The sequence below is a fragment of the Tachypleus tridentatus genome, chromosome 3 (genome assembly GCF_004210375.1).
Source record: "Tachypleus tridentatus isolate NWPU-2018 chromosome 3, ASM421037v1, whole genome shotgun sequence".
Lineage (NCBI taxonomy): Eukaryota > Metazoa > Arthropoda > Merostomata > Xiphosura > Limulidae > Tachypleus > Tachypleus tridentatus.
Genome location: NC_134827.1, coordinates 17,049,982 through 17,072,214, shown reverse-complemented (window position 1 = coordinate 17,072,214; position 22,233 = coordinate 17,049,982). Strand labels below are relative to the sequence as shown.

At 31.4% G+C, this 22,233-nt stretch overlaps 1 protein-coding gene across 3 annotated transcripts in view; it reads right to left on the bottom strand.

The window, feature by feature from the left end:
* The window catches only part of Vps50 (vacuolar protein sorting 50), a 65,764-nt gene extending 46,352 nt beyond the window's left edge, over positions 1-19,412 (bottom strand). For 2 of the 3 annotated variants that reach the window (XM_076493169.1, XM_076493171.1), the window contains exons 1-6: positions 19,143-19,412; positions 15,960-16,040; positions 13,037-13,150; positions 7,042-7,113; positions 4,771-4,895; positions 3,315-3,432 (exon numbers count right to left, since the gene is read on the bottom strand). In XM_076493169.1, the coding sequence (XP_076349284.1) occupies positions 3,315-3,432; positions 4,771-4,895; positions 7,042-7,113; positions 13,037-13,150; positions 15,960-16,040; positions 19,143-19,184 (552 nt within the window). In that variant the 5' untranslated portion in view covers positions 19,185-19,412. Of the gene's footprint in view, positions 1-3,314; positions 3,433-4,770; positions 4,896-7,041; positions 7,114-13,036; positions 13,151-15,959; positions 16,041-16,625; positions 16,645-19,142 lie in introns of those variants that run through there. The other variant, XM_076493172.1, reaches the window with a different exon arrangement.
* Positions 19,413-22,233: the final 2,821 nt, after the last annotated feature.

Below are 22,233 nucleotides of genomic sequence, written 5' to 3'. Positions count from 1 at the left end.
TAATTAGCAAATACTGGAACAAAACTATTTACCAAAAACATTCTTTCAAGTAACTATACTAATGTGTAAATTTACTTTTAAAAGCTTGCCTACTGAATATTATTATGACACAGTAAAGTAATAGTGATGTAATATCTTTCATAAAAAACCTTCTGGCAGAAAATGAGTTTTAAAAGGTAAGAAAAACATAAAAACTTAGCCATACATAATATTATACAATTCATATCATTACAAATGGATAGTAACAGATAAATGTTTGGGTGTTAAATACTGCAGTCAACATACTAAGTATAATAATATTATACATTTCAAATTATGTATGATCACAGCTTAATAGCAACAAATAAATAGTGGGGTGTTAATTATCATAGCTACCATACTAAGTAGAAATAAGATAAATAATCTGTTATTTTAAACTTTTCAGGACAGAAAAAGTTAAAGCTAATACAAGATGAAGAATTAAAAGCCCATATATTTAACTCCATTTGTATGTTGCAATTTCTGTGAAAAGTGCAAGAGAACACACACACTATATATTAGCATTATTACCCTTACCTTTTGTCAGAGAACTCTATTACAACTCCCCATTTTACATTGTTTTTGCCAAATAATGTTTCAGGGTTAAACCCTGAGTTTGCAATATATCCAGAATATTCCAGAAAAAGAAATAAAAAAACAATTTTTCAGTAACAGCTAAAAGCTAAGTATTTTTTTTAATTGAGCTGAAAAATATTTTTTATAAAGGAATCGAGAGCTTCATTTTCATACAAATTTCACTGCACAATAACGTTTTCGAAAACTTTTGCTTACTGAGAGGTTTTTGCTGATTGTGACAGATACCTGGTGGGTATGTACAAATATAGTTTTGGTTTTTCTTCATCACGTAGGAACTCTGAGAAATAGACAGTTAACTGTTTACCAGCAATAATGTATTTAATTGTGTTTATGTTTTTAATACGGTATTAAATTCAACATAATTAAAAGTGTTTTGCTCCTGATTTTCGTTTGTATTCAATGTCCGGTGTATCACGTTGCAGTGTCCAACAGTAGTCAGCAAGCATTAATAGATTCCAGTTGCCCTGATATCGTTTTTCCATTGTAGCAATGTCCTGTTGAAACCTTTCACCATGTTTGTCACTGACAGCACTGAGATTTGAGAGAAAGAAGTCCAAGTGTGAGTGGAGGAAATGAATCTTGAGTGACATGTAGCACTTCATTGTTTTGTATACTTTGAGAAGTTTGTCTACCAGCTGAATGTAATGTGGGGCTCTGTAATTGCCAAGAAAATTGTCATCAACGTCTTTGAAAGCTTTCCAGGCAATCTTTTCTGGCCCACCTAACAGATCTTCGAACCGCTTGTTACTCATAACATGTCTGATCTGAGGGCCAACAAAAATGCCCTCTTTGATCTTGGCCTCAGTTATTCTTAGAAATATCTGTCTTAAATAATGAAAACCTTCACCTTCTTTGTTCACTGCTTGCACGAAATTCTTCATAAGTCCCAATTTTATGTGAAGAGGAGGCAAAAAAATCTTTGCCGGGTCGACAAGTGATTCATGTGCCACATTTTTCTGTCCTGGAACTAACTTTTTACGGAGTGGCCAGCTCTGTCTAGAATAATGTGACTCTTTGGCACAACTGTCCCATTCACAGATGAAACAACAGTACTTTGTATAGCCGAGCTGCAGTCCCAGTAACAGAACAACAACTTCCAGATCTCCACAGATATTCCAGTTGTACTTGCTGTACTGGATGTGCTTCAGCAACATTTCCATGTTCTCGTAGGTTTCTTCATGTGTGCTGCATAGCCAACAGGTATTGAAAAGTGAACGTTGTCATTGTGTAACAGAACAGCTTTGAGGCTTAACATTGGTGAATCAATAAAGAGATGCCACTCTTGAGGGTCATGGTCACAACCCAAAGCAGAGAAAAATCTTCGATGTCAACAAAGAAACAGAGACTGTCAACTTGTGCAAAGAATTTGGTTATACCATCTTGGTGGCTTTAAAAAACAAAAATTTTAGCACCTGGTGACAGCAAACACCATTCCTGCAGTGTCAAACCCAGCAATTTGGCTTTTGCTTTTGAAATACCCAAATCTCTGACCAGATGATTTAATTCTGACTGTGTTATGAGATGTGGATCACCTGAGCAGCACAGTTCAAAATCCAGATCAATGTCACTGCCAGTTCTCTGCATTGCAGTTTCTTCATCTGGTTCATCTAAGGTCCATTCCTCTAGTGGTTTTAAAATTGGAAGACTGTTGTCATGTGGCACGGGTCTCATTGCTGAAGGTAGATTAGGGTATTCAATTGACTTCTTGTTTTTGGCAGAGAAACCAGACACATTAGTCAAACAAAGTAACAGTCCGTCATATGGTCTTTCTGTTCTCACCATATCATCGAGACAGCAAACGGCATTGTCTTTCTCAAGTGCCTCTGAGCCAAGCTCTCGCACAGACAGTACATGTTACACAATAAATGTGAGGTGCTCATTCCTGGTCTTTATCACCAATTTTACAGCTGAAGTACAGATGATATGCTTACTTCACAAGAGCAGTCATTGAGCATCGCTGATAAACAAGCATGTACTAGCCACAAATATAGCAGAATGTATCGTGGCTGTTACAACATTGACAAAATATATTGACTGACACCAATCGTCCTGTAAAACGTCTATAACATCTAACTTACTTGTTACAGTGCTATTGAGGCAATGCTATATTCTGAAACAATACATACACTCTATATTAATCCAATGATCAGCATCTGTGTATGCAAGCCACTTTTATAGCCTGCTGAGACAGTGTCAAGCTGGCTCCGGCCTGCCCAGGCTGCATCCTTCCACAGAACTGCTTCCAACCTGGCCTGAATTCATGCCTGAACATGCCCAGACTGCACAAAACCTGTTCATAGGTCTCTTACAGGAACAAAAATTTTTGAAAACAAATATAAGAAAAAACATGATGAAACTGAAAATTTTGATGAAATGGTACGTGATGGGCAAATTGGATGTGATTTTGTGATCAGCAGCCAAAATCTATAAGGAACATCCAACAATGTTCAAGAAGCAAAAACTTTGTTGTGCAGTTTTGTTTTTTTCATATGACACTTTTATCTTTTCCCACACTTTTTCCACACAAACTGTACACACATATCATAATATTTGAATATCCTAACAACTATTTATTGTACAGTCTCACAAAGATTTGTTTTCTTACCTGTATAAATTCATTTTAAAATGTAAAACATTAAACAATCTTCCCATTTTGTATATCTTGAAACTTGCACATATCACTAAAGAAGCCTTCTTACCATGGTTTTAATAGAATGCAGAAACTTTAGGAGACCCAAAAGTCGTTCTCTTTTCCTGAAACTTGCAAGAATCCCTAAACTGGCAGTGGTAAAATCCTTTCTGGCTCTTGCTAGGTGGCTAGAAGTTTAATTACAAAATACTACTATAGAGAGATAATGTTACATGTCTATGTATATACACATCATATATACCTAAACAGCCTACATTATGGGCTTAAAATTATTAATTTCTTTAAAATTATAACACTAAGCCTGTTTAACAGGTTTTGATTTGCTTTCAATATTTCTTTAAAATTATAAAGACAATTTCTACCTCATAATTAAATGCTGATGAAATATCATAAATATCAAATACACTGAACAAAATGCTTGTTAAAAAGCTACACTTTAATAAAAACCTGGGTTGGATAAAGCAGAATCTACAGTGAAAGTGAAACAATTCATGATACAATAGTCTAAAGAAGAAGTAGGAGATAATAGTTTTCAAATTATTCTCAACTCTTTCTATCACACTTTTCAGGCCACAGAATCAATATGTACAATTCAACACAAACAAAGACACCGAATCATCTCAAACAGTAAGTACTCATTGCATAATAGTATCTTAAATGCACCAGTTCTATAAATCAAGAAAGAAGACAAAGTAAACTACTACTGCAAAACTGACTTCTATTTCTTCAGATTACCCTGAAACATTCAAAGAAATTATAGCAACCATTACGTTATTAAGAAGTGTCAAACTTCAAAAATGTAGCAGTATAGTATATTTCATCACATCCATACGTGTCCAAGAGATAAATGAACAAATTAAAGAAATGAAAAAAAGACATACCATACTATAAATTTTGAATAATTAACCAAACATAACACTTTACAACACTGATTAACAAACAGCTTTATATACCAAGAAAGAAAATTACCAGAAGGCATACAAGATGAAATTGAAAATAAAATAAACATTCCATATCTGCTTAAAAAATACATCTGTATAGTTAAAAAAATCAGTTAACTCTCATTTCTATAATTAAAACGTAGTAAAAGTTATGCACTTTTTAAATGAACACAGTCCAGTCTAGTTAATTGAGAAACCTTGAGAATGCACCCTACTAAAACATGCCAACAAACAGCTGAAGCAGTGAACTTTGCAGGTAATAACTGTGTACATATAATATACATACACCCACACCATCAATTTGGTTTTATTGCTAAGCAGCATTTAAGACAAAAAACAAATTATAAGACTTCTTTCTATGTTAGTACGATTCAAAACTTTTAATTTGTTGTATATAATTCACCCAAATACTGTCAATCAAAGAAGATATGATCCTCCCAAAGTTTTATGAAACTTAATCAACCACTTGCAGAAAACTATAGTAAAAATATTAAAATCCCTTTATAATAAAAAAATTATATCCCAAGTCTTTGTTATGGTTAGTTTTTATTCCACAACCAGTACCTTCTGCCTTGAGAACATATGACTCCAGCTTGTTCTAGATTCTTCTGAAGTTCTGTAACTCTATGCAGCTCCTGTGTGTAGGCAGCTTGGTTCTGAAGTATAAGATCTGAAACTTTTTTGGAGACCTAAAAGTCATTAAAAAATAGTAATGATGAGAAACATCACAACATTGGACTAAGAATAATTTAAGTATAAACAATTTCTTATCTTCAAACAATACTACATGAATATTTAAAAACACTAAAGTCAATTAGTAACAGAGATATCAGGTTTTGCATTGCAATGTTAAAACACTGCCAACATATTTATCAGAAAGGATTTAAATCCAAAGATATTAAGAGAGAAAATCTTCAACAATATATAAAAACTTAGCACATATTTTCTTTCTCAATAAATATGAAATTAATTAGCTAAAGTGCATGTTACAATGTTTTTAAATGATTATTTTTAGGAAATTAAACATTATTTTCAGGGTTGTAAACGTAATTATGCTGAGAGTCAATGGAGCAACTTGCTGAAAGAAAATCTGCCCTTCAGTCATTTCTGATACTCGCATTAATAAACACATGCATATTCATTTCTTAGAATCATCAACAAAGCCTTAACTGTTTTAACTTCAGCTCCATACACTTACATGTTAAGTATATATGTAAAATATACAGGGTGTTCGGAAAGTCTGTGCAGTTTTGTAATCATATTTTATTCAGTCTATTTCAAGCCAGCAACTGATAGCAGTATTTAGAAACAAAATAAGAAAGATCCAAGACTGTATTGATGCCAATTTGGGTTACTTTCAACATTGTTTATAATTGTCATTCATATTTACCTCTGTATTCTATATTGAAACATGTCTGTTAATAAATATATAAGTGCACAGTGACTTTCCAAACACACTGTATATACATGTACATATTGTGTAACTAAAAATGTGTATTAGGTAATCCAAAACTGTGATTTGTTAATGACGTTTGTGAATATTTACCAAGGCTCCACATACTGTTTTAACAGTATCTACCAAGGCTCCACATACTGTTTTAACAGTATCTACATACCATATCTGTTTTAACAGTATCTACCAAGGCTCCACATACTGTTTTAACAGTATCTACCTATGTATTTATGCACATACCATTCTCTATAACTATACCAGCATACAAGGGAGCAGTTAAGAGATATTTTGAACAACAATATGTAAAAGAGGGGTTAGCATTATTTTCAAATAGCAAAACCTATTACTGACATGAATTATTCACTATTCTGTTTCTGACCATCAAGTTTAAGGCACAAATTAAATCCTTCTTAAGTCTTACAACTTTTAGACCTAATTTCAGCTGACAAATTTTTAAGAATATAGGTAACCAAAAACAAACAAAAAAATGAACCAATTATGTGCTTAATTTCAAGGGTTTTTTGTATATGTTCTACTTACTTTTTATTTAAGTCTTACTATTGACCCTATGTCATACCAAACTTAATATTTTAAATTACTATATATAGAACACACTACTACAGCCATGTGTAAACCAGCCAATATTTATTTTGAAATCTAAAAACCAAATTGAACTATAATTTAGGAAACACTTTAAACCCTCAAATATTTTAAATACAGAACATGCACTGTGACTGCACACACTGTATTCTGCATGATGCTGTACCCTGCTTGTAATATTAAGATTTTCTTCATTTGCATTTCTAAGTTTCACATAAGAAATATAAGCAAACTGTATGTGAAAACAAATTAACTTAAGCATTCTCTCATGAATGCAAGCAGTAGTGGACATTAACCATTACGATCTCCATCCAAATGTTTATGTATGACAGACATCCCTTCCATCTGTATGGAAGACATCAACTCCACCTGTGTGTGTGTATCTATATATATATATATATATATATATATACACATCAAACATCTCACATGCCATTTAAATGCCTTGTGCATGGTTTGTTGTCTTCAAAGTGTTCCTACATTAACAGAAAAAAGATCTTCCATGGATGCTAAAGGGTTAATAATGGTCTTATCAAACATTATTAACATGTTGACTGTGCAGATTTTATGATCAAAACCCCCTGGAGATATTTACTTTTAGCACTGAAGTCACCTTTCACATTAGTTCATCTACCAAACATCTTAGCTCTCTAAAGGCCAATTATATTTATGAAATAACCATGTATTGTACTACAAGTATTTATATCTTTCATGATTCTACTTTATACTCTAGGAATTCTTAAAACAGTACAGACTGAAATTTCAAATCATCAGATACTCACTACATACTGCTGCTTTTGAAGATACTCTTTATCTTTAATGATCTGATTAAGATCAAGCTCAGCAGGGATTTTCTGTAAATAGAAACATATAATGGGCACTTTATATCTTTACTGATCTTCATGTAAACAGGTTTCCTTATGTTAAAAGAAATGATTCATTGAATTCTCTATCCGGAATAAAATTATTCAGACAAACATATGCATGAAGTACCTGCTCACCAACACATACAAAAAAAAACAATAAAACAGCTGGGCATATTACGTACATTGAATATTACTCAGAATGTTGCTCTGCATGCAAATAAAGACAATCAATGACTACATTCTGATATAATGAAGTTCAGAGCTAAACCAAACCACGAACAGAGTTATACATTCTTATGCCACATCATTTGTAATATAGAGTTAAAGAAGATTTGGAACACACAGATATAAATTATCCCATTTATTATGGAAAAGATCAGATCTAGAATATTTTTTATTTGTAGTGCCATTCGATTTATTTTTAGAACAACTTTCATGAAGATAATCTTGATTAATTTTTTGCTACGGTTTGGCTTGTTCTGCCTACTTAAGTTTCTTTTCCAACACCCATCCATGTAGCAGTATTTAACACCACAATTCAGAGCTTACGTTCATCATCAACCTTCTTATCCAATGAATAATCTCAATATTAATTTGAATCCAAAATCTACCAAACCCTAAGAGTATCACTTCAGCTTTTATAATTTATTACATGTATTACATGTTGTAATACAGTTAGTTAAAAACAGAGATATCAGCCACACTTCAATCACATCTTCAATTCGTATTAAGTAATGTGATTCAAATAGCCTTTCTCAAACAGTACAGAAAAATTAAAACTATGATTCAAACAACTGTTTAAGGATAATAAGAAAGTGATTTCTATTTCCAGAACATTCCACTAATATAAATGACTTAAATTGAGAATAACTCATTTTGTCAACCAACATATACTGTAGGACCAGAAAGCAATCAAATATGAAATAAAAAGCCAAGGTAAAATACTGTAAAAGGAAAGAAATTTTCAAAATGGTTACAACAGTGGTACTTCAACGCAGTGGTGTAGACCATTACCAAGTGAGGTACATAGAAATGAATTAAAAGATGATCAAATGGTTCAAAACAACTAACAAAATGTGAATATTTATAAAAACTGAAAACCATGATTCAAACAAACGTTTAAGGATATTAAGTGATTTCTATTTCCAGAACATTCCACTAATATAAATGACTTAAAGTGAGAATAACTTATTTAACTAATAATCCTACTACATGAGTTATAGATCACTTTGTGAATATGCAACTCATGTTATCATATTGAACTACACAGCATATAAGATGCTGATGAGCAAACCTCATTAATACTTTTTTCCCACTATCTTCTTTAATTTGAGCTAAGAAGTTTCTACTTTTTTTAAATTTTAGGTACTTTTATAATAATATATAAAGAATACATTTGAAAAACAAGAAATTGTGTACTTGCCTCGGTCCTCTCGATTTTTGGTGTCGACTGTCAATGAAACTTAAACCTACTTTTTTAAAATTAATGATACAACACTTGATGATGAGAAATCCACTTGAAATAAAAATGTATCTCAGAACATCTCGTATGGGTATTAACTTTTATTGATAAGAAGAGAACAACATTTTGACCTAGAAGATGACCTAGGAAGGTAAAAAAGTTGTTCTCTGTTTATTAATAAAAGTGTTAATACCCATACCAGCAATTCTGAGATGCAATAATACAACTACACTAAATAATATTTAACTAACTAAATAATGTACCTAAGAACACAAAACATTAACACATAAAGAACAATGTCCCATAACTATAATTTTGCCTAGTTTTCTAACTGTGATAAGTGTCTTTAAAAATTTAGCTAAGCTTGACTGTATACATACTATGGGAAAATATTTGAACTGGAGGCAAAATAGACAATTCTCTGTACAGAAAACAATATAAAATGCATAATTTTACAGATTAGAACTTTGATTAAAACTTTAACTCCCTACTAGTTCCATATAGTATGGTATAGAATAACAGAACTATTTGTGAAAGAGGATGCAACAGGTGGAAGAGAAAAGTGGGTATGGTTTTCCTGTTTATTGCTCCACAAATAAATAAGATTGAAGGCTATACAAATTATGCTTTGCCTGAGTAATATCTACATTATAATAAGTAACTGAAGTTAAATTCCATCCCTCTAAATGCAGTAGTAAATAAATCAGAGAAGAGGGAAGACCTAGAGAGAGAATGAAGATTTTTTAAAAATATTTCTTTAGAAAATTAAGAACCCAAAACTTGATAATATTAAAATTTTATTTAATAAATATGTTTTGATGTCAAGTTTATTTCTGTACAATGATAATTAATTAAATTTTGGAACTACCTCTGTAAAATGTTATGAGATGCACACTTTTACCTACCCATTGTGAAAGGGTTGATACAAGGACAGAACATAAATTAGTTATTCATATAAAACTTTGCATGTTTAGGCTTACTGTCTATATAAAGAGTATGAAGCCATGTGATAACAAAACCTCAAGGTATTTATCTAAATTTTAAAGCAATCACGAGTGTATAAAAATGACTCTAGACAGCCCTTCCTTTTCTTTCTTTTTTTTTTTTATAACAACAACTTCACAGAATTTTCTTATGATAAAAACAAATGATGAAAGCAGCTAAGACTAAGGAATTATATATAAAAAAAAAAGACAACAGCACCAATTCTGTTTTTACTTATTAGTAAAACAATACTGAACTAGCTTAAGACCTAAAGCTCTTTCCCAGGCTTTAAAAAAAGGTGAGTTGTATGCATTTTTTGCACACATACTAGATGCTTGAGTGTTCAATAAATGTGATTTTCATATGGCCTTACTATTTACGTATTTGTAACCTGCCCTGCATCTGTTGTCATTTTTTGTTTTAATATTAAATTTGTGGTTTCTACGCAACTTTTTAAAAACTATTGTTTAAATGTTCTTGGTACACTGTAAGCCTGCTTTCTCTAAGTTGTTTATAAGTCATTTTTTATGTATGAAATGCATCTACAAGAATTAGCAAATCACAAAATTGTATTAATTAAATTGGCAAGTAATATTATTTTTTCTACAAAAAAGAAACACATTTGAATTAAGATGCCTGGGTATCTATTTGACTTAACCCTACATGAACAGATAGAGGTCAAAATGAGCATGCCATGACTTTTCAAAGAGTGCCACTCAACATAATATTAAGTATTTGATGTCAGGTTTACCAATTATTCATTTCACTTTACAGTGCCGATTTAGTGACAGTTTGTGAGAGAATGAAGTAAATATCAGATACAATACCCAGAAATACTGATAAAATTGTAGATATGCATTATGGAGGTTGTACAAAGGCAATAAAAAACTGAATTATGGACAAAAGTATTTTTCTTCTCCACATGAACATCTCCTTGCACTCAAACTTATTAGAGTCCAACTCAGTCCAACATTGTCAATTCTGAAACACATAATGAGTACAGATACATTTGTAACAAATCAGATTTTTTGTGTACAACATACTTGAAGATACAAAAAAGTAACTTCAGAATTATAGTTTACGTTCCTTCTTCAATATGGGGTCAATCTAATAGACCAACAACCAATGCACATTTAGTTAAATTCACATTAGAAATTAGATAGTCCTTTGGAATTACATATATAATAAATAGATCTTTATGACTTGTCATATGACCACTGTGTTTTTAATAGAGAGTGAATGATGGGAACTACTCTACAGTCTTCCTGCTAATGTTCTAAAGTGAATGTCAATGTGAATTCTATAAAATGTATTTAAGTTCTGTATATTAAATTATCAAATTACAAGTGCAACATCAGTGAACATTCAATACTGATATAATTTTTATCTTACTCATTAATAAAATTGATGTAAAGCTTAATATTTTCAGCCAATGCATGAAACAGTTTTCTGAACTTAGTGGTAACTTATTCACAATCCACAAGAGTGCAGATATCGAAAATAAAGACAATTTTATCTTAATATTTATAATAAATATATTATTAGAACATTGACACATATGTAATTTATTCTGATACTGAGGTTACTTATGTTATTTGATGTAGGTTTAAGTGTATGTGTTTATCTTTACCCCTTTCACTACAGGCTCAGTATAATATATGTGAGTTTGCACATTTGTACATAATAAGCATCTGCACTATAACTTTTGATACAGCATGCGTATCTTCAAAAAATTTGGTAGTCTTTTAGTAAAGATTACAAGGAAATTTTGCAAGCAAGTAATCAGATTTTTCTTAAAATTTTTAGAAAAGATTTGTGAAAATAAGAGTCTGTTTCTTACTAATCTGAGTGCAAGGCAATTTCATGTTATGATTAAAAAAAAACTATTCTTTGTCCCAAAAAACTCAAATACTATTTACATAATCTCTAAAACCTCCTGAATACATCTCAAATGTTTATTTTCAGTAAGACTTTATATTTTATGTTATTTTTCTGTATCTCAGAACAGCTGGTAAAAGTGTTAATACCCATACCAGCCATTCTGAGATGATGAGAAACCCACATGAAGTCATCATGTATGTTATTTTCTATACTCTAACTATGTGGGGTCTGTCAAATGACCCACCTTGTAACCACCAAAAAAAAATTAGAATATAAATTATGCTATTTTGATGCTAGAATAACTAAATATAATAACAAAATACAAATATTTAGTCTAAGTAGCTTAAGCCTCATAACAATATATAATTTTATATATATTTATTATTTTTTATTATATTTACCTCCCAGTCATGCCTAGTTAACATTACATAACTTGCATTAATGCAGTACATGTGTCCTCATGTTATGTATCCAGTAATATAAAACTGACCTTTAGTCTTCTTTGTCTTGTCTCTGTTTCAGTGGACTGGTATTTTGTAACACACAGTCACATTTCAATTATTATATGTTATATATAAAATTACAATTTGAAAATAAATTATTTAATTATTTTCCTTAAAATATAGAACCATAAATCAAGAAGTAAAGCAAACAATTATCTCTTCTCACTAGGACTTTTATATTCAATTGCTGCTGGACATAGGTTGCTTAGGCTTTTAAAATTTTGCATGCGGAGGATATCAAACAAATTTCTTTTCCAGGTTATATATATATATACACAGACGAATACCCAAAAATTCATAAATAACTACACTGATACCACAGCATTCGACTATAAGTTATTAAGCTTAGTAACTAAGAGTAGTTAGATTTAAAAAAAATATGAATCTTCAAACAGGCTAAAGACACAACCTACTTTCTTGAAATCTTGGTTCGAAAGAATGTGATAGTATTTTCACAGATTAAAATAGCAGAGAAAACCATTGTGAGAACATATAAGCTGTTGACTGATTATTCACATGCCATATATTGTAGTAAGAGTATGTAATAGACCATTTCCAAAAATCGAAAGATGTAAACAGAGCCACAGCATTTGTTTCAGTGCATAAGCTATACTTCAGCAAAATAAAAACTCACCAGGTTCTTATTTTATATTCTATTCTATCAGTATTGGTAAGTTGAGTGGTAATATCTATGAAACTACATATTTAGTATTTTGACATTACAAACATCTTATTTTAACCAGTGCTACATTCAACATACCATGTGACTCATCAAAATCTATACGTAGATGTGTTCTTTTAATATTTACTTTTAAATTCAGAAATTAACTCAGGTATAATATTAAAGTTTGAATTATAATCTACAATTTGTTTCCAAACTTATTGACATAAATTCATAGAATAGTAGTTCATTATATTTTAAATGCAAGTCAACAACTGTGATGGCATGGCTTTTAACCTGTGACCCATTGAGAAAGGGTTGATAATCACAAGCACCAAAGGCATCATTATTAAAGTAGAAATCTTCTATGTAATTTATTCTGATATTAATGCTATTTAAAGTAGATGTAAAATAGTTTACCTTTAGCTGATAATCACAAGCATCAAAGGTATCATCATTGAAGTATACTCCTTCTATGCTTTGCAAGATTTCAGCTTCAGCCTGGGGGTTAATTGTGGACTCTCTATAGTCATCCTAGAGTCCATAAAAGATAAAAAATATCTCATTATCTCACCCACAGTCACTTTTTTCTTTCTATTCTAAAATATATATTCTCATCTGATACAGCTGCCAAAACTTCTTGACACACAATGTTTCAAACTTCTTGAAAAAAGTGCTTAAAATTAAATAAACAAGAACTATTCATAAACATAATTTAACTAGCAATAAAAGTCAGTGTTTGAAATACTTAACTTTCATTTCTCGGACAAACAATAAATACAATAATTTGTTTCAAGAAATAAAACAACTCATGCTAAATATTATACAATAATAATATCCTTAATACATATACCTGTGATGGTTTTATTGTCTTGAAATTTATACGTTCTACAATAATTCCTGTACATTGAATCTGAAAATGACATCCATTTATCTCCATCAAATATGGATTTTTCACAAAATGGTTTTATGTACTTTTACACAAGTGAATAATTTTCAATGAAATTGAGTCACACTTTGTTATGCTTAAAATGTTGACAACAACTAGCTGTAGATTTCCCTAGATCAATCGTAATGCGAGAGTCTTATCAATTGTTCTAAAACCTGTGACACACACACAACTAGTATATAAATGGGTAAAAGGCTGCATAATGTGTCATTACTGGATAGTATTTGTTTGTGTGTGCATTTAACATGTTTTTTCTTTTAAATATTATTTATTAGTTGCTATGGCAACAAGAGGTTGTATAAATGACCTAAAAATATTCTGTTGTATTTGTGGTAAATTTGCTGTAAAAAAACAAAGATAAAACATTACAAAATTTTCAAAAAAGCATATATTTTAGAATAAAACTTGGGGACCAAGATAAATTGTAGGCACTGCACAAAGCTTACATCATTTGTGTCAAAGAGTTATTATACTGGACTAAAGGTAAGGAAAAGTCATTGCCTTTTGAAATTCCAATTGTCTGGCATAAGCCTAAAAACTATAGAGGTGACTGCTATTTTTGCTCATGTAATGCACAATGCTACAACACTCAAAATAAATAGGAAATTTCGTGTCTAAACTTTCCATCTGCTATAAGACCTGATGTACCTGTACCTACTCCACCAGAGACTCTTGATAAAACTTCATCTGATTCTGAAGTCAATAGAAATGATGATAGAGATTATTTTCAACCTGAAACATCTAGTGAACCACAACTTTTTGCACAAGGTTAACTTAATGATTTAGTGATTTGGGCCTTCAAAAGGATTCTTCAGAAATTTTGGGGTCCAAACTTTGGGCTAAGAACTTACTTTCTCCAGGAACATTATTTTACTGGTACAGAAATCATGAGAGAGTTTATACCATACTTTTCACAAGAAGGTTCAATGGTTTACTGCAGCAATATTGTTGAATTGATACCAATTCTAGGAGCTGAAGTCTATGAACCAAGTGAGAGGTGATTGTTCATCAATTCCTCCATAAAAGTCTAAAAGGTGTTTTCTTCACAATGATAACATATATTCATCTGTTCCTGTTGTTTATTCAATTCACTTAAAGGAAGCAACAACAGTCTCAAACTTCTTCTTAATAAGGTCAAATATAAAGAACATGTTTGACTATTTTATGGTGATATGAAAGCCCTATGGATGTTATTGGGTCAACAATCAAGTTATACATAGTTTCCATGTTTCTTGTGTGAATGGGACAGCTAAGGACAAAATCAGCATTAGATAAAGAAGCTATAGCCATGCAGAGTTATCCTGATACCAAGATAAAAACACTGAATCTGAAAGTTTGACTGACACAAAAGAATTTCTATTATTTCCACTCCACATAAAACTGGGCTTGATGAAGCAGTTTGTTAAGACTTTAGACAAAGATTGCAACTGTTTCAAGTATCTTTGTGATAAATTCCCTGCTCTTTCTCTTTCAAATGTCAAACTTAAACGATTTTTGTTGGGCTTCAGATTATGAATTGACTTCAGAAGAAAAGTTCAACAGGACAATGAGGAAATTGCAAAACCAGTATTAATTGCCTTTAAAGATATTAGTTACAAATTTTTAAGGAGCAACAAAGACCCAAATTACAAAAATACTGTCAATAACATGCTCTATAAATTCAAAGAGTTGGGTTGTAATATGAGCTTGAAAGTTCATATCTTACACTCCCATACTTCCTTGAAAATCTCAGTGCCATCAGCAAGAACAAGGTTAAAAGCTTCATCAAGACATCTAAGAAAGGTAGAAGAGGTACAAGGGAGCATGGAACATGAACATGATGGTTGATTACTGCTGGTTATTGAAATGAGATGCCCTAGATGCAACACACAATTTTGAAACTAAAAGACTTATACTTCACACACACACACACATACACAAAATAAACAAACAGGATTAATGAGGATGCATATTTGTTTGACATCAATGTTCTTCCCTTTTCTTCAGTTTGTTTGTATTTTTGTTAACAAATATAAAATAAAAAAATGTAAATAGTGGTAACTGAAATAATAGTTTGATCTAAGTAAGCACTGACTACATATGACACATTTGTTACATTAACTCAAGTAGCTAATTCATTACTGTACTTCACTTCAAAAGAAAGATTCAAAATAAACTTGTTCAGTTTAAGAACATAAAAGTTATATGAGCATGTTTAAATTAAAACATGTAAATTTCTAATGTTCACATGCTCATTTAAATTAATTATTAAAACTTAAATATACAAAATACAATTATATATTGAGATATAGAATTGTTTCAGTTAATATTTTAGTTGCTAATTCTCAAAGCATAATTTTTATATTATAAATTTATATAAATAGAAATAAAAAACAACTGAAATTATTTTCTGACTTTTTCTTTCACAACAGCTGCTTCTGTGACAAAATTCCTTGACACAACTGGCTCAACTGGACTACATGGTGATCGAGATCCCTATTTGTGAGAACATGCATAAAAAGAAAGACAAGTGTGTAATCACATCCTTTGAATTCAGAAATATATATACAAGATTTTTAATCATTTATATTTGTAATTTTAAGAATAAATGATAAAACTAAACATAAGAATATTTAACTGAATTGCCACTTAACCTAAATTTTTTGTTAATTAGTTGAAAGCATAACATATTTTGCAAAATATAATTGGTGTTTTGGCTGCAAGGTTCACCATGGGACATACAAATCTGGATCATTTTCATGTTTTGAGTTTGAACTTTGAATAAGTATAAAAATATTTGGGCAAGCCAAAGTCCCAACATGGTGATCAGCTATCCATGTTGAATGACTTTGTATACATGTTCATAAACATGCTAGGTTTCTATCTGACCTAGAGTTTTGTACATATCTATTCCTGATACTAATTTATGAGAAAGGCTAGTTTTTTTTTTTCATAAAACATACACATATATACCACCTCAAGTTAACTATCTAGGTTATGGAAAAGGCACATGTTTGAGAATATACACTGTTCTGATTGGATTGTATGAAGTAGTGAAGACAAATCATTTAGTGTCAATACCTAGAGGATATGTCCTTTTTTATGCTGCACACCAGCAGTTTGGACCACTGAGTTGGCTGAGGCCATCCCCAATCACTCAATCCTTTCCATTTTAGCAATTTCTCATCTGTTACAATGAACAAAAGCTAAAAATGTGTATGTTATTTACTATATCTGAATTGCATACTGATTCTGAAAATCTGTCATCAATATTTCTATTACACAACAATTAGGTTTATGTTCAAATCAACTTCTTGAACAAAAAAAGGATGTTGTTTACAAATGCTGACAGGAAGATAATCTAACTTTCAACTTACTATTTAAATAATAATGGCAAAAGGTGGTACAAAATAGATTAAATAATAATGTAGCACAATATATAGTAAATCATACCAATATAGATAAATTTAAGCAAGAATAATACTAATAATGTAATGTATATTTAATTATGAATTTAGTTTTGAAAAGGAAAACTGACGCCATTTGGTGCTACAGTATTTAACAGTGCTATCTGCCATTTGGTGTTACAGTATTTAACAGTGCTATCGAGTGAGATTCTTTAATTTCCCTGTTTCTGTTAGATGTTAAATTTGTCTCTATAACCATCAGTTTAATGTTTTCAAGAAAGTGTCCAGGCACATAAAAGTGTTTTGCAACTGGAAGTTCTTTGTTTTGAATATTGATTGGGGTTATTAAAATGTTTCCAAAGAAAAATAGTCAACTATTTGAAAGCACTTGAGTTTTGGATCTTATTTGAAAATGTTACAACTTTTGTTGGTGATCCTGTGTGCTAACTTTTTAGAGTAACTGTAAAATAATGGATGCAGTTTTGGTTCCCTTTTTACAGGAAAGGTATTAATATGTAAGGAGTGCAAAGATGATATACTAGATTGATCCTTGATTATTAGATGTAGCAATTCCAGCATTCAAAATTGTTACAGGTTCAGAAATGAGTGTTTGAATGAAAAGTAGGTAATGTAAGCTTGAATATTAGGAATAAATATAATACATTTAACACTGAAATATGAAAAACAGACTTTCTCTTTTAAAAACTTATTACTATTTAATTAAAGCTGTAAACATGGAAAACAATTTGCCTGATAATGTGGTGTTCATGATATGTTGTATTCTTTTATATTTTTTTTGGATAAAAATATGGATATGATTGAAAGCATTTTAGTTGTTTTTTTTATGTTCAAATAACCTTTACAAATGTAGCTTTATGCCTTTATCCAAGGCATAAACAAAATAAATGAACAGTAATAAGTGTGGATAAAAGCAAAATAAATACAATAACAATAACACTTTAGTTGGAAAATGAATACAACAATAGCACAAGTAAAGCAGATGGGTCCCTTACATAAAAGGTAATTGGACTTTCTATGTTCAATTCCTTATAATTGTGCTTACAATTCTGGCTAACTGATATCATTAACAATGCAACCATCCTTCACTTCATACAAATTAAATTATATGTCTCTTTCCTTGTTAGCAATTCTTAAATTTGTCAGGATCTTTGGCCCTCCTTTGCAATTGTAGAAATTGTGAGAGCACACTTATGTCATAAAAATACAGCCCTTCAAGTATAAACAAAAGTTAAAGGAAAGGCACTATAGTTAGGAAGGAAAAACCCACTATTTCAAACAACAATTCTCTTATATTCTGTGTGCAAGGTATTAAGTATATTTTACACAAACCCTTAAAAATATCCTCTTATGCTTCACCATAGTCTCTGCTTTAATACATGGAAGAAGCTGTTATGACATAATGATGTTTTGATTGTGTCAATCTGTGTGATTTCTTTTAACCCAACTTTCAAGTAGTGGTATTATACATACCAAAATTTTAAATTTTCCATGCAAGTGACATTTGATGTATTATTATTATTATGATTCAAACATTATTAAGTTAATTCTGTTCACAAGAGTAAAAACCAAATATCTGACACTAGTTGAAGTTGCACATAAAATAAAACTGTTCAGCTATCCTTCCAAAAATCCCTAGGCCAAAGGAAATAGAAAAGTGAAAACAACTAGTAATTTCGTTTTCACATATAAGCCACAACGCAGTATAATGTGCGAATATACTATACATTGGTATAATACGTCAAAAATAAATAAAAAATTAATATGAAAAACTTTACCATCAAAAGCAAACAACAAAACTCATCAAGTCTGGATTACATATGCTTATTATTTGTGCAGTACTTCAGTTTAATATATATATACTTCTAGGAAAAAAAAATTAAACAACCTAAAACTTTAACAAATTCAAGTTGATTGTAAGTGTTAAGTTATCAGTGCCACTAATAGTATATTATTAAAGTAATAACTAAACAGGCATATTTTAACCACGACACCGAGTGAAACTCTACTTGTAACTTGCGTATAACTAGCAATCGAAAAATTCGTCCTAACTCAAATGATTTATAATTCACGTGAAATCAGAGGAATTTCGTGTACAGCCTCTTGTAAAAGATAAGTATTTAGCGTTACTACTTGTACTAAGCATAGCGATCGTTAACCCTAAGTAACTCACCTGTCTTGCTACAAATGATTTTATCTTTTTTGTTATATCCATTACAAAAACGAAACAAATGACTCAGGCGCTGTTTTCAACCCGTTAAACCTCTTATATTCATTTTACAACCTAACTTGACCCTCTCAATAGAAAGAGCAGACAAACAACTAACATGTTTTACGGTTGTTTTCGTATATAAGTATTACAATATATTCTTGAATCAACTTTAAATTAGGCTTACTAGTAATAATCTTATTCCTCCCACTTTTTTATTTTCCGTCACCAGTAGATGGCAGGATCATTGAATAAAGAATAAGTGTGTTTATGATTAGTCATTCCAGTAGATCCGAGCTTGTTATCGCTCAGTTATTAACTTCCATTCTAGCATAAAAATAGTTTACCTTTTTCTCTTAGAGTCCAACACATATATGATGATTTGTAACCTAATTTAAAAACCAAAGAAACAACAATAGACTTCAATTTCAAACATATCACACGATGGCACAAGTATTATGAAATTAAAGTGGCTTATGTAATAATTATTAGCCCGCATCGCGCCAAACATCCTCGCCCTCCCAGCCGTGGGGGCGTTATAATGTTACGGTCAATCCCACTATTCGTTGGTAAAAGAGTAGCCCAATAGTTGGCGGTGGGTGGTGATGACTAGCTGCCTTCCCTCTAGTCTTACACTACTAAATTAGGGACGGCTAGCACAGATAGCTCTCGAGTAGCTTTGTGCGAAATTCCAAAAACAAACAGAAACAAACAAATAATTATTATAAATATCATCACACCTATAATAACAAAACAACACTTTATCAACATCAACAAATTTCCTCCGAAAACTGTTGAAAGAATTATACTCACACACCTAGATCAACAACACCATCAAGAACAAACAAACGATAATAAATCCCAAGATTTAAAAAACAAACTACAACTCCTTGCACTGCTGCATATCATATATTCCCGACATCGGCGAAAAAATAATCAACATTTGGAAAAAAACAAACAAACTCATGACAAAACACAACATTCCAGTAAACATCAAATTTATTCAGAAACCAGGTACAAAACTAAAATTTATACTATGTAAAAACTACACTGACAAACACAACACTAACATTATTTATAAAATACGATGCAACAAATGCCACGACTTCTATATTGGAGAAACAAGCAGAAAAATGGAAACTAGATTCAAAGAAAAAAAAAAATCTTCACACGTTTTTGAACACTGCAAATTAAATAAACACAACATAGCCATAGAAAACACTTAGATACTAAGTAGGAAAACAAACGCAAAATCAAATAAGCTCTACTTATACAACAACTAAAACCAAGATTAAACCAATACAAAGGAACACCTTTGTACCTATACTAATTAATAACCTAACATATAACTGGAATGCCCTCTATAATCCTGTACCCGTTTACACTCTCGTCCTTGAGACATGTGCCCGGCAACAATCTTTTGCAAACTCTCTCTTTATTAACATAAAGATGACCTAAGAAAGTCGAAACGCTGTTCTCTGCTTTATAAGTAAAAGTTTTAATACCCATACCAGCTGTCCTGAGATACATCATCACACCTAAGTGTATATTTAGGAGTTTTGCTAAGATTATTTTATTTGAGTCAATCAGGAATAGCAAATTGTAACCAAAGTATGTTTGATAGTTCATCGGAAAGCGGATTGCAATTCCCTTTCCCTTTATATCAGCCCCTCGCTAGTACAGCGGTATGTCTTCGGAGTTACTTCAGGGGTTTGATTCCCCTCGATGGACTCAGCAGATAACCCGATGTGGCTTTGCTAAAAGAAAACGCACACACACCTTTATACCAGCACATATTTTATTCTTCCGTAGTTAATACCGAATATACTGCTATACAAGTATTTTTTTCTAAATTTTTGTGCAAGTTATCTTACTGTTCTAAACATAGTAAATGACAGACGTTATAAGCTGGATTTAGAAAGATGATCTCACTGTAATACACATTGTAGATCACCAACCTTATATGCTAAATGGCCTGGCATGGCCTAGCGCGTTAAGGCGTGCACTTGGTAATCTGAGGGCCGCGGGTTCGCGCCCGAGTCGCGCCAAACATGCTCGCCCTCCCAGCCGTGGGGGCGTTATAATGTTACGGTCAATCCCACTATTCGTTGGTAAAAGAGTAGCCCAAGAGTTGGCGGTGGGTGGTGATGACTGGCTGCCTTCCCTCTAGGCTTACACTGCTAAATTAGGGACGGCTATCACAGATAGCCCTCGAGTAGCTTTGTGCGAAATTCCAAAACAAACAATATGCTAAATGTAGAAAGGTACCAAACTTAATCCAAACATTCCTCTTAGAAAGATATTAGATACAATAATGCTTTTTCCATGAGTGATATCTGCTTGACTCTGTCTCGTGCCATTTTTGAATAAGACAGAACAAGGACTTATAAAAATTAGTTAAATTAAGAAAGTCCGTCCCCTGATGCTTGCGATATATATAAAAGATATAGACTTTGGGATGTCCAATAAAATTTTGAAGTTTAAAGGTGAGAGTAAGGTTTTTCGTGTAATTAATTGTATTAAAGATGCAGCAGGGAGAGTTAGATCATTTGATGCATAGAGCCAATACGTGAAAAATGATGTTTAACTATTCAAAATGTATGGTGGTGCGTGTAGGTTTTCACAATTAAAATTATTGTCACAGTTTAAGTAGGAATACATTAAATACTGTAGCTGAAGGAAAAGATCTTATCGTTGTGATCGAAAAATCGCTTAAGTCATCTAAACAGTGTATTGTGTCTAGCAATAAGGCAAATATCAGGTCATCCCGTAAGTAATGTTTAATTTTAGGTTCAGGAAAAGGGAAAGGATTTCAAACGTTTTTAATGTCAGTTAATGAATAATGTATGTTTCATTATTATTAATTACTTCCTGCCAACGATTCACAAGCTTCTGAATGTCACTTCTATATAATTCTTGAAGTTTGGAGGAAAATAATGTAGAGAAGGTAGTTGTAACATCTTCATGTGTTCCAAACCCTTTTCCATCAAGATAGTTCTGCAAACTTCGAATATATAATAATAAGATGGGGAAAGTGCTGGAGAATAAGGATGAT